This window comes from Chaetodon auriga, chromosome 24, assembly GCF_051107435.1.
Source record: "Chaetodon auriga isolate fChaAug3 chromosome 24, fChaAug3.hap1, whole genome shotgun sequence".
Taxonomy (NCBI): domain Eukaryota; kingdom Metazoa; phylum Chordata; class Actinopteri; order Chaetodontiformes; family Chaetodontidae; genus Chaetodon; species Chaetodon auriga.
In genome coordinates, this window is record NC_135097.1 from 17,028,649 (window position 1) to 17,043,059 (window position 14,411).

At 42.3% G+C, this 14,411-nt stretch overlaps 1 protein-coding gene across 2 annotated transcripts; it reads left to right on the plus strand.

Moving 5' to 3' along the window:
* Window positions 1–410: 410 nt before the first annotated feature.
* LOC143317110 (uncharacterized) lies at window positions 411–12,621 on the plus strand. Of its 2 annotated transcripts, XM_076725079.1 has the most exons (8): window positions 431–533; window positions 619–750; window positions 2,384–5,870; window positions 6,600–7,307; window positions 9,508–9,557; window positions 9,649–9,710; window positions 9,800–10,114; window positions 10,902–12,621. In XM_076725079.1, exons 3-8 carry the CDS (start codon window positions 2,571–2,573, stop codon window positions 10,928–10,930), a joined length of 4,464 nt encoding a protein of 1,487 aa, XP_076581194.1. In that variant the 5' UTR covers window positions 431–533; window positions 619–750; window positions 2,384–2,570; the 3' UTR covers window positions 10,931–12,621. The 2 variants fall into 2 exon arrangements, with proteins under 2 accessions (XP_076581193.1, XP_076581194.1); XM_076725078.1 differs by lacking the exon at window positions 619–750 and having other exon boundaries at window positions 411–533.
* The last annotated feature ends 1,790 nt before the right edge of the window (window positions 12,622–14,411 follow it).

Sequence of the window (14,411 nt, forward strand, 5' to 3'; positions counted from 1 at the left end):
AACCCCACATCAATTGAGGTCATCTGTAGAAAAAGCCAATAAATCAATGGACCTTTGTCCAGCTGTTCCATGTTGGAAAAGACTGTATGTCAATGCAAGCCTTGCATAATGTCCCTGAATTTTACATGATTGGTGACTGAATGTGTCTCCTGTGCCAAATTCAGCTTTCCGTGAGCAGTGAAATGAAAAACGGCCTAACCAGCAGGCTCGTGCTGGGAAAATCAGCTCGTGGACTCAGTTTTGTGGAATAATTGTTTTATGCAGTCCTCTTAATGGATCATAGGTTTGAGCAGTGAAAGAGGGGGCGTTGTACTACACCGTCTCTATGTGTCCCCACACACACACACACACACACACACACACACACACACACACAGCGAGCATCCAGGTCCCACATCCTGGTACTTTTCAGCGTTGTCAAGGCAGCCTCAGAGCACGGCTGGCTGGCGGAAAGTAGCTGCAGTGTCCTGGCAAAATATCTGTCCTAAAAACGTTCACGTAAAGTGTCCCGGAAAGTTAGGTGTAACTAAAAGGTAACGGGTATGCATGTTCTTCTTCCACATGTTTCCAAGCGTCCTGTTTGCGACAGTAATGTGCGGGTTTTTTCGCTTCTTTTAGACAGGCAGCAGACTCAGACAGGCGCCAGTCCGTGTGGACAAGAGGAGGAAGATCTTGTCCATTGTGCCGCTGAGAGAGACAGCGTTGTAGGCTCGATTTTCGCTTCAGTGTGCCCGTTTTCACTGCCTTTCTGTACGTATTGCTAATTTAGCTTCAGCTGGCTCGCTTCGCCGCGTTTACAATCAAATAGACACAGAATAAAGAATAAAAAATGGCTCTCGACAGATATTATTTGTGATAGAAAGGGACAGGTTTAAAGGGACAGTGTCGCTCTGCTTCCTTCCTGGTTCCTGTAGCTTCCACATTCGTTCATACGCGACGTGTTTCTGTCAGCTAAGATGCTACGGAATGAATATTTATTTACATTTTTCTATTTCTGAATATTCGGCCAACTAAAGCTGTACTCTGTGTCACGTGGAAAGCGTCCTGTTGTGGTGGAGATGGGCGTTTTAGTGCATATGCATTGTCTTTGCATTTATACAAGCGTCACTGCAAATGGCAACACTTGCTATAGTGAGCGGAAATATGGTCATTTTTAACATGTTAATGGAGGCAAAAGTTCCAAAATGTGCACACGTGAAACTGTTTTCGGTTGAGTGAAATATCTTAAAAGCACTTTTGCCTGTACGTGAATATATGGAATGTTGCACATGTGAATCTTACATTTTCATTTGTCATGTCTGACATTTCAAATGGGAAATATCTGAAAATCGTGATGTGAATTCAGCCCGGGAAAAGCCCATGAGCTGATCTGTATCACCTCTGACATATTCTTGTCATGTGATCAAACATGTTGGACTGATGTCTGAACCTCACATCTTATACGTGAAACAAACTGCTCGTGCCTCTATCCTGTAAATTCCAGTGAAAAAATCATGTGTGCTTTTTGTAATGAAAAGTGTTAATGTGTGACTGTTCACCGTCAACATATGGAATGAAGTCCAGTGCAATAGCTCTGCTACATAGATTGCTTTCACAAAGCTTCAGACTTCCTTAGAGGTGCTAATTCAACTGCATGTTTATTATGGAGGTTGTAGTTTATGCTTTTCTGCTCTTCATCACACTGAGATGTGTCTCCAACGTTCTTCCCCCGTGTGATTGTAATAGAACTGAAATGATTAGTTGATAAATTGACTAGTTCACTGACGGAAAATGACTGGGTTGCAATTCTGCTAATCGGTTAATCATTTGACTTACTTTTTAAGCAAAGAAACACATGTAGTTCAATGGTTTTAGCTGCTTAAATGTGAAAATACGCTGGTCTGCTCAGTTTAAATCAGACCTTTAAATACATCAACATGTATTGTCATGAGCACTTTTCACTATTTTACAGACTTTTGTAAACTATCTGACATTTTATGGATTGCTTGAGAAAAACATTGGCAGACTGATTGATAATGACATAATTCATAATTGCGGCCCTATGTGATTAATGGGGTGGGCAAAGCAATAGGGACACTTCTTAGTGTATGAAGTGCAGTACAACCCCACTGTTAACTACAACCTCAACGATAAACATCTAGCTGAATAACACCTCCCTGACAGTGGCCACAAAAACTGAACTTCCATCGAAAGGTAGTGTTTATGGCAGGGCTGTCTGATTGGATTGCATTAGATTGTACCAAGTCAAGCTAATAAAGTCATCGCTGAGTGGATAGTTGAACTAATACTAATTTTACTTTGTTACAACCTGTTTCATAAATTGTGTGCTTTGATCACTCAACTGTTGGTGAGATGCAGCTAAGAATTGTTTTCTGTTCTTCAGGACACCTGCATACCGATGTGATGACTGAGAGATTTGGCAGCTGCTCAGCGGAGCAAAAACACCTACTGAGGCATCATATAGGAATTCACCATGTAAGCTAATGGCAGTGAGGATTCCAGTGTGATAAGGGGAGAGCCAGCCAGTACTGTTGGATGAGAACTGATGGGCTGTCCAAGCTGGTGATAGCATGCCAACTGCAAAAGGTAAAGGGGGTTCAGCATCCCACCGCTACAGGCCTGCTTCAGAATATGATGATGCCACCCTCGCCCAGAAGAGAGAATACTGGAGAACCAAGAAACGGGAGCAGAGGGCCCGACTGTCAGAGCAGAGAGCAAAGCCGACACAAGACAGTGAAGGGAAAAAGCCCCTACATCTAAACACCCCTGCAGTGGTGAATTCCAGTTTATCCAGCTCCTTCACTGCTTTCTCATCTCCTGTGCAGAGTAATGATGACTCATGCAAAACAGCCAATATCCCTCCTGCATCACAGAGTGGAAACACAGTGGGGGACAGCTCAGCTGAAGTCACTGAAAGCCAAAAGGAGAGGTGGCTCCAGACAATGAAACTCAACAAGGTCCCGCCAGCATCATGTTCCATCTCAGCCAAAGTTGCTGGGAGTGACAGAGCCACAGTGAAAAGCCCAACAGCAAGGGGTGCTGTGAGCAGAGCCATTACCTCACCTACACCCATAGGAACCCAGCTGAACACCAGTTCCTCAGTGCCTCCAGTCAGAGTGGCCAGAATTACCAATGGCAACTCGGCTAAAACAACACCTCAGCCATCTGTGTCTATGCAGGGAGCATCAGTCCCCAAAATGCAACATAAGGCACAAGTTCCATTACACATTCAGCCCAAACTCTTACCCACCAATGTGACCACAGGCATGATTCTTGTGTCCTCTCCATCTGTTACTGTTTCTGTTAAAACAGAGGGCAAAGCAGCAAACGCAACACCTCAAAGTGTAACAAAGAGTGCCTTGGTCACCTCACAGAGGGCTAAAAGTGTTACCAACTCACGACCTTCGCTGGTGTCCGAGGAGGAGAGAGCAGCCAAGCGCAGAGAGCACTGGCGGATCAAAAAGCGAGAACAGAGAGCGAAGGTGGCAGCTCGAATAGCTAAAGTCAGAGAGCGAGCGCAGGGCAGGGAGATGATGTCACAGAGGCAAACAACACAAAAAACAGGACTCATGGCTGGCACAATCCTTCAGCATCTTCCACCTCAGTCATTTTTGAGAGGAGTAGGCCAGAAGCAGTGTCATACTCGAGCCAGAACGTCATTTACATCTGCCAAAAGGGAAAATGATAAACTGCAAAGTAGGGCAGCAAGTTTAGCTACAGTTAACCTGCAAGCAGATCAGATAAGAATACAAAATCCACGTGGGAATAGGACAATGCAGACAGCGGTAACCGCTGATGTTATTTCTGTGAAAAAGCCAGGGGAGTCGCTGAGAAAGCTTTCAAGTTATGTACATGTTTCTAATGTTTCCCGAGGGATTGCACGATGTAAAACACCAAGGCAGAGGTTCATTGATGCCCAGAAGAATTTCATGAATCAAAGAAATATAAGATGTAAATCCCCGCTGCTTTCTTCAGTCTTTTGTACCAGAAATATCCCCAAAATAGACCCTAATGACACACCTGAGCAGATCATAGCCAAACGGCGAGAGTACTGGCGCATCAAAAAGCGAGAACAGCGAGCTAAGCTGTCAATGGAGGTGAAGGCTCGGCTGAAGGAGAAGGACTCTCTGATGCGAAGAGTGAAACGCTACCAGAAAATCCTAGAAGACATGAGGAGGGCCAGAGCGCTGACGCAATCAGCAGGAAGCACCCTCACCCATGCCTCTGAGACCATTGGAGGGTTCATCAAAGAGGACGGGACAGTGACCATTAACATTCCACAGGTTCCTCCAGATCACAATGCAGCAGCACGCAAAGGTGAAGAGGAGCTTCATGTAGTTTCTAATAATGCTCGTATCACAAAACCTCAGCATCAACCTGATACTAAACTGAGAGGTATTGCGCCCATTTGTGCAAAGCAGCCCTCCCCTCTACTCCACCCAGCTCAGGTGAAAGTCTCTCCTCCTCTTCCTGTGCAGTCTGTCAATAATCCTCCAAGACTACCGTCAATCAGACCAAGAGCTCAACTTGAAAGCACAACTGTTCCTAATTCACACTCATTAGCGATCCAAACTGTAGGTCAGCTCATTCTCACTCACCCTCAGACCCCTCAAAATGCTATTTCTGGAGGTTCAGAAGCAGAGTTGAGCCACGGAGGCTGTGTTATGAAGATGGCAGTCTCAAGTAGTGCACCGTCAGTTCTCTCTCTGGATCCAGAGTTGACAGAGGAGGAGAGGATGGCAAAGAAGAGGGAGTACTGGAGGATAAAGAAGCGTGAGCAGCGTGCAGCTCGTGCTGCTCGACTGAAGCAGGGTGTTCTACAAGCCAGGGCCAATGCAGCCTTACAGAGGAGGAAGGCCCAGAAGCAAGTAGCAGTAACCACTGTACCACTAGGCAGAAGACTTACTAACCATACAGGAAATGCACAACCTTTGCCCAACAACACTGTGCCTGTCACACCACATGCAAATGAGATAAAACAAGAGGGTGAGCCTATGCCAGCAGTTGACCTAATTTCTCAACCAGAACAAGCCATCTGTCCAGATATCAAACCCCCAGCCTCCCCAACAGCACCTGCAGCTCCTCAGCCAGAGCCTGACCCAGCTCTGAATGCAGACAGCCAAGCTACCACTCTGCTAGCCGTGGCCTCTATGAAGAAACTCCTGGAGGAATCACTTAGCACAGTGACGGAGTGTAAAAGTGAGCAAACTGACATTGAAATTGAGTCAACAGAGGAGGCTTCACAGCCAGAGATGGAGCCAAATGTACCTCAGCGCTTATTTGAAAAGGACGTGGCTCCTATTGCTGCTGACGTGACGTTGGAAATAAAAACCTGGCAGCCAGATACTGATGCCTTGGCACAAGCAGGTTCACCATGCCCTCATCTGACAGATTCACCACAAATTAGCAAGACACTTCCACCTCTCCCTGCGTCCACTGATGTAGTCCTGCATCCCACCTGTGAGCACTCATCCCAAACCCATTCAAACTTCATAGTTAACCCCATGGAGGCCTCTGATGGCCCATCATTCCCACGCAGAACACCGAGGCTTTGCAACAAAAAAGCAGTCTATCAAAACTGCTGTTCCCCAGAGCCGCCAAAGCTACATCACCTACCCATGGATCAGCTACAACCACAACAACAACACTGTGAACAACAATGTCAGGCACAAGAGCAGTGCCACAACAGCAACCTGCCGTCCGCACAAAGACATGGCAGTGTGGTGATGGAGCACAGTGGTTTGACCAGCCTGCAGAGGAAGAGGGAGTACTGGAAGCTGATGAAGAGGCAGCAAAGGGCCAGGTTAAAGGCAAGGCAGACAGAGAGACACGGAGAATGCAGCAGTCGGATCCTGCAGAAAAACATCCAGGTGATGTAAAACCCCTTGGTCTTCATGCTTTGATAGCCACTTCAGTAGTAGTTACCCATTTAGGTCAGATAGTGGATTGAAAACCTCAGGAACATGGTATAACTGTGAGAAAAGCCACTGAATTACAGAAATTTGAGGAACATCAGCTGGAAGATGAGGTTTAACTCTGGCTAACTGTGTGTGGATATGAGCAAAACCTTTTTGTGTGTACCAGAAACCATCTAGTGTTTATTCAAAAGTATCTGATGCACTCCAAAAACCTTTTGCTCATGTCCAGTTAGGTGTTCCATACACCCTGGTCTGAGGCATTTGAATATTACTGTCGCAAACCTTTTGTAGTCAGTGGTGGGTGACCCTTAAAATAAACCAGCTTTTGACCCTTGATGGATGATATAATCTGAAAACTGTAGATCCACAGAAGTCATTTAGAGACAGATGTTTGTTCTTTTACACTCTTTGAGGTATGTGTTTCAGCTGATGCTAAAGATTTAGGTACCTGTGCCGTGAAACTTCGGCAGTTAATGAGTTAAGAGGTCAGAGCTTGTAGTGCATCCTCCAGCTGAAACCTGAAGAAATTTACCACGAAGACTTGACACTTGCTTAGCAAAAATCAAGGAGAGTAACTGAAAGGGGCCTACTTAAAATTAGGGGCTAATATACCTGTGCATGTTTCTGAAAGGTTATTGTCTAATTGCTGTATTGAACTGTGTTTAACTGGTTGTCTTTCAGGCTCCAGGCCTCATTATTATCGACACTGTTAAGGGCGTAAATCCTCCAGCAAAGCCAGCCCTCCAACCCAAACCACCTGTTGCTTCTCTGGCTGCAGAGACAAGTGTCCCTACGGTCCTGGTCGTTAGCCCTACAACAAGTACTGCTCAACAGTCACCGAACACCCTCCAGGTCAAATTGCCCGTCACCACTGTCTCCTGTTCACCCAGAAGTGACCAAAACAAGGTGAATGTTGGGCTTTCACACATTGAGGGTGACTATCTAGGAGCTCCAGAGAATCAGCAACAAGCCATGCCAGGACTACAGAAGTGGATGTCTGGAGGCGCAGATGTGAACTCAGCTCCCTGCCTCCAGACTCTGGAGCCCCCAGACAACCCACTGTCCACCATCAACCTGCTACCCATTGAACCCCCTGGTCAAACTCCCAATTCTACCGTCAGTCCAATAAAAATCCCTTGTGCCCAACTTCAGAGCCTCACACATGTGATAGAACCTCCCAGCAAGCTGGCACCTACAAGTACCATGGTTCCACCAAAGCCCATCCCAGGGGAGTCTGAGGAGGATTTTCTGAGAAGGAAGCGGGAGTACTGGAGGATAAAAAAGAAGGAGCAGAGAGCCAGGAAGGCCATTCGGGATAAGGGGGTAACCCCAAGGAGAGCCTCCAACAACTGGAGGCCCATCCTGCCTGCCGAGGACCTGCAAACACAGGTAACAGCTGCACAGATATATAAAAATGGCCTGGCTTACAGGCTCTGTCTGATTGTTGTGTTCATATTAAATAATGAAGAAAGATCGAAAAACTGAAGCTCAGTAGAAACCAGACCGTTGCTTTATTTGGTCTGTTTTTCATTGTGATCACTGCTTAGATTAATTAAGCACTGACGGATCCCTCGGCAACACTCAGGTAGTGTGCTCACACAGATTTTCATGTAGGCTGCCGCTGAATGGCTCACTGTCAGACTGGTTACCTCCAATATTGATTAGCCACTTAAATGAAAAATCAGTTTGTTTTTTGGGGGTGTGTGTTAGGAAGTGGACGAGGGAAAATGTGGCTTAAATAGACTGTCAAGTTCAAAATAATGCAAAAATAACCTTTAAACATCCATAATGTTACTAGTTAGCTGTCATTAATGTCATTCAAAAGACAATGAAGAGATGGAACAATAACCACAAAGACACACAAAAGGACCACGAAGAGACATAAAACAAAAGTTGCACCATTACCTGCTATCACTTGGTATTATCTTATGTCTCAATTTTTTTTTTAATTAACAGACAAACAAGGAAAAGCATAATACAAAGTAAAAAAGGTAAGGTAAAAAAAAAAAATAAATACTAATTCTAATAATTACATAAGGTTTCAGTCAGAGGATACTTTTCCATAAATATATGCACTAGGTACAACCACAACAAATACACGAGTTACAATTGCATATGCCCATATTCAAAATCAAAGGCAATGTATAGTTTACATTATACAGGACAAGCAAGATAAAATATATATAATATCAATGAGAAACATACTTTACAAATCATTTGTTATATACCTCACCCATTTCTCCCATCTTTCTTCAAAAACACAAACTTGATTTCTAATTCTCATTGTTATTTTCTCCATTACGTATATCTCATTAACAAGATCCTTCCATTTGGAATTACTTAAATTATCATCTTTTAACCAGTTTCTTGTAATTTGTTTAATTAATGCTACTCTTATTATTAGAAACAAATATATATCATTCTTCTTAATGTTTTCTGAAAGTTTTCCAAGTAATAAAACTAATGGATTTTTTATTCACAGAGATGCCAAAAATGTTTGACAATTCTCTAACAGAATCTAACCAAAAACCATCTAATACTTTACATGACCAAAATACATGACTGTGGTGTGCTATCTGCTCCCCGCATTTCCTCCAACAGCTTGAGGTTACATTGCTTTTATATTTACTCTGGATTTGGGGTGTCCTAAAATATCGATTTATAATCTTCCATGCAATTCTTTCCAGTAGTTTGAGTTAGCTGTTTCATGTATGTTTTTGCACATTTGTTTCCAATCTACTGGTGAGATATTGCAAGGAATTTCATCTTCCCATTTTTTTTACATTGAAATCCATTTGTTTATCTTGATATTTAGCTTGTATTATTTTATATCTTAAGCATGCATTTTACGAGAGGATCTATTTCTTGAATAGATTTCTTTTTTACAACATCGAAAAGATAACTTCTCACTTGGAAGAATCTAAATAAATGAGACTTAGGTAAACCGTATTGCAACGATAGCTGTTCAAAAGATTTCATTTCTTTATCCCCAAACATTTGTCCAAATTTACATAAACCTTTGGATGCCCCTATGTTAAACGTTTGGTCCAGTCTGGATCTGGAAGTCTGGATCACTCCCCATTTCCTTCAAAAGAATTACATCTTCATTTAATTTTAAATTGTGGCAGACTTCCCTCCAAACCTTAAGTGTAGCAACCACCCATCTATTGTCTACATCCTCAATGTATGATTTTTTTTGTATTTGGAAAAAGGGAGAGCAGTTAATGGTATATCTCCACAGTTTAGTTCTATCTCTCTCCATTTCGTATGTGAACATTCTCCCATCCAAATTTTGACATTCCTTACTTGTGCTGCTTGATAATAATATGTCTCAAATTAGTCCACAATGCATATGGCTGTTAGTTTAAACACAGGAACTGGCTGTGGCTCATTTTTAGTGACAGGTGTAAAAAAGATGATGTGTCGTTTAGTAAATTTCTCCGGTGTGTGAAGTGAGATTACCTTTACTTTAGTGTGATATACAGTAAGAAGGATAAAACAGCTGGGAGACATTCAGTACAGTGTGAACATATTCTCTGTTTATTAGAGTCTTTAAACTGATTCTTTTCTCTCTGTCTAACGCCTGTAGGATTCTGGTCAGTGGGTGAGCTCCTCCGAGGAGTCAGAACATCTAATGAGGTGGGAAATCCGTGTTTCTCCTGTAAAATGAGTTTTGCTTCCAGCTGGATGTAGGATGATAATGAATGGAAATGTCCTCTGTCATTCACAGCACTTCAGTGGACACCGACCCAGAATCCTTTCCATACTCAAATTATGCAGCACCAGTAGAAGGTGAAGTATCAGCTACGCCCCTTTGAACCTAAAAGAGTGCACATTAGAAAGGTGAAAATGGCACAAAGTTTCTCTCTCTCTCTCTTCAGGTGAGTCAGAGCTGTTCGCTGACTATGAGAATAATAACAGTGATGAAGGTCCAGTCTCAGACATCGTGTGGAGGAACCGCTACCTCATGGACTACGATCCGCTCAACCAGCTGCTGGTGTGCATGGTGTGTGGGGAGCTGCAGTACTCCCACAGCGTGGAGGGAGTGAGGGCCCACATCGACGAGGCCCACCCGGACACCCTGACCATGGACCCTGGGGAGCAACAGCGAATACTGGAGGCCTGGGACGAGCAGGTGTCCCAGCGGGAGCGCTTCTTCACCAGCCAGCTCCAGCAGCACAGTGAAGCCCTGGCAGGTATAGTATGACTGCAGAGGAAGACATGCAGAGAAGGCTGTTAAAGTATTGTTTAGTACATATGGTGGCTCAAGAAGTGAAAGGACGACATATAAATAAGGACGCTAAAACGCTAATGTTAGTCCAGAGGAAAAGTCCATTTTCTATGGAGTGATTTTAAGTGTGACTGCAGTCGTTGAAAGAAGAAATAACAATTTCCTGTTAGAAAATGAAAAGTCGAATTCATAAGCAATACAACTGATTCTTGCTTAATTCAGCACACAGAGGTCTTACTTGTATGACCAGTAGCTTATGGTGGTTAATGTTAGCAAACGTTTCTAGATATTGCTGTTAAACTGACTGTCTGTTGGCTGCCTTAATCACCTTTCTCTACTTGTGCTACTGCAACACTACAGTTTAGAATGTCACAGATGGGCAGACGACTTTTTTCACTAAAGCAAACAAATATATAAGCACACGGTATCTGATGAGGAGATGTGGTGTTTCCTGCTTGAGGTACCCATCAATCAGATCACCTCATGATCATTTCTTTACACCTCAACCAAGAAGAAAGTAGAAGTTACATGGACCCACTTTAATTGTCCCCAGGCAATGATTTGACCCTTCTTCTTTTGTAGAGAGAGTTATCAATAAATGATCTCATGACCTGCAGGTTGGAAGCCCATCCTCTAGCACTGCCCTCAAACTAGCTGCTGGTCAGGCTCATCAGACAGAATCATCAGTGTGTTGTTTGTCCCGCTCAGACTTCGCTGTTTGTTTCATTTGCCATACCTGTCTTGTTTTGCAGAAGTACACAGCAGAGACAGAGTCAACTGAAGATCACCGACCAGGAGACAAAACCCACACTTAATTTGTCTTATTTATTTATTGTAATTTGTACTCATTTGTTTACCGCCATACAATGTCACCTTGGAAGAGAATGCTGTGGGGAGCATCCACCCTAAAAAAACAGCTTTACCTCATTTACTACCAGGGTTGTAATGTAAGTTTATGAAAGTTGGCATGGACATTTTTGTATTAAAGCTGCCATAGCTGAGATTTTGTAATCATATTGAAAAAATCTGGAAAATTTGTGCTAAGCTAGGCTAAAAGCATCCTTGACGCAGATACAACTGAAATCATTGGAATTAATTGAAAATCACAAAATATTGGGCTTCCCAGCCATAGCAGAAGAGTAGCACAAGTAGAGAAGAGTCATAAACTAAGCAAATACACTCAGTGATGTCTGTTACACTGCATCTAAAGTCTGCTCACATTACTTCATGTAGGCTGCTGGTCATACCAGACCAAGTAAGACTGCATCAGCAAACCTTGTGAGTGTACTGTACAGAGAAGAAGTGGGTTTGTTGCTTGTGAGTCCAGCTTTTATTTTCCAAGAGGGTGATTGGGTTGTTTCTTCTTTCAGAGGTTACTGTCTTGCTTTAAAGCCAGACCAATAAAGAGTCATTAACTTGTGGAGCCATAGTGGGTCACTATCTTACCTTATTAAGTGATAAGCAAACCGTGGGATTTATTATTGCTTTCAAATGGAGAATCAATGTACATCAAACACTGTTAAACAATTCCATTAATACATAAAATGGCTTAAAAGGACTTTAAAATGCAATGTCAGGTTTGAGGGAACCCCCTTCTTCAGCCAGCTATACTGTAAGAAGAGTGTCACACACACATACACACACACACACATGAACACACACAGCACAAGTTAAACACTTTATACTGTAGTTAATTTATTAAAGCTGTCAGATTTGTATACAGTTCTTTCTGCTCTGCTGGCAGGCTTGCATTCAGGTACAAGACTGTTGTTGACCCGTGTTAGTTATTGGATTGTTGTATGGGTGTCTGGAGCTGTTTTTGGATGTGGCACTGCACCATGCTGTTCTTCAGACCCTGAACCTTACACACAGTCAATGACAACTCTCTGTAGTGAGACAACATTTTTACGGTAACTTTCTCACCATGTCCTGCAGGTCATATCAGCTTTGCCATGTGTCAGAGAACATCAAAGCAACCATCTGCACTGTAAATACACAAAATACTAAAATGGTTATGAGATGCCAAATTTTCCTTTGACTGTGCTGTTTCACAAGTTATTTATTATTTATTGAATTTCCTCTTATATAATGATTACTGATGATGCATTATTCATATCTGTAGATAGTTCCATGGTAGACAAAGCTTCTCATTTGTGAGTATTGAGGATCCAAAGGCTTTCCTGCATGAGTAGTAAATGGATGAACAGTTGTATATCAGAGGTGAACTCTGGAATGCATTCCCATGTTTTTGTATGATTTCCAATAAGAGTAAAATGCTGAAATAATCTTCTGTTTGAGCACAAAACTGTGGAGGTCAGTCATGCTTGGAGAGACGGCCTGCACAGCTACAACACGGTGTAAATAGCTTGAAGTGACCGAGCTATTCTACCTTCTGAGAATGTAATTCTGACTTGTTTACCAGTTCAAAGGGAATGTTTAAATGCCTTTTCAGTAATAAACCTTTTCTACCTTTGGGTTTGTTCTTTGACATCTTTTTTCCACACATTAGGTCTTTTTTTTTTTTTTTTTTAGCTCAGATCAAATTTTTCAGTGGGAGTTGCTCTTTATTCTGTATCAGTCAGACTGTCCACCTGATGAAGTTAAGTCCAATATTCACTCTCCTTTAGCTCTGGTTTTGGCTCCTGAGAAAAAGGTGTGGCTCTTAAGCTGCTAAAAGCTCCACAGTGTTCACCAGCTAGTCTCCGGCTGTGTCTGTCTGCTGTTTGGTGCTGAGCAGGCAGTGCGCAGTGAGTTCAGAGCTTTCTGTTGGGCTGAAACCGACACTATGAGAGTGAAAGTGAGAGTAAAAATATTGATTACAGCCTCTTTAAATACCTTAAACCTTAAAGTGAATATCTAAAAGGAATATCCAAGTGATTTAGTGTTACACTTTCATAAATGGTAAGGACTGAAGCAACAGTGGCCAAGATATCTAGACATGTATGGTCAAGCACCAGAAACCCTGGATATTACATTTCCATTATAAATGGACGTTTTAATCATTGAATTATTCTTCTCTTGGGGCCCAAACTGTTTCAAATGTAAATAATACAGTCACTGTCTCAATTAAACTGTTTCTATCTGTAATCATTATTGAAGGAAGAAAAACATTCATGATTAATGTTAATTAAATTCTAGCCCCTCTGTAAGTCAAATTCTTGATTGTATGTACATATATATCACAGATTTTCCTGGACACAAATTATTTTGCATGATATTTTGGGCAATTTTGTCAATATCAGCATTTAAAAATCCAAGTTTATTCAGGATTTCTAGGATGAGCAGGGATTTTTAACAATAGATCAGTTTTTTCATTTACACATTTATGCTATTTGCATTTTTTTTAGACTTTTTTTTAATTATTTTGAATGAGTTAATTACTTCTTTCTGGCTTCCCTGCTGCTCTTACTTATTGCAATAAATTATGCCAAATAGTGGGAGTTGAGAGAGTTTATAACCTCAATATTCAGTGTTAGTGATAATTAACTGTCCACCACCATCATTTTAATATCATATTTCAGCCGCTATTGTGAACACAAACAAGTTCAGTCAAAACAGTTACAGGAATTCTGCAGCAAGACATGATGGTTAAGAGAAACCAAACAACAAACCGTCCCACCGGCTCAGCTGTTACAGGCTGTGCTGCATAACACAAATCAGATCTATGACAGATCTGACGGCTAGCTGCAGGTCCTTCACACAGAATACTGAATGAGTTCTGGAGACGTTAGATTCCAAAATAATTCTCAAAGACAACAGACAGATACTAAAAGGGCCTCACAGAGAAGGCAGTCGGCTCAGTTTTGACAAAAGACAAAACCCTGTAAGGTTATGCTGGATCTGTGTTTGTTAAGTCGCACAATTTGCGAAGTCTCCACCCGACCTGCATCGTTGAATGGACTGCCTCTCCTGACTAGACCACTGCCCTGAGATTATATAACTCTTCAGGCCTGTCAATCCAAGCTTGACTGCAGTAGTTCTTGGAAAGTGCATTTGTTCTGTGAGCCAATGCTGCCACAAACAATAAAGCTGTTAAAATGTAACATATACAGAAATGTAATGCATGATTTAGACTCATGCACCAGCTGGAACAGAATTCCTGTTTCATGTCAGAGATCCACTGAGACACACAGAAACATGAACAAACATTTTGACAAGGAAGCCTTAAAGGAGGACTTGAGGGAATTTAGAGAGTTTCGGAAACATGTTTTGCCACTTTCTTGCCAAGAGTCAGATGAGCGGCTTGGCACCACTCTGATGTC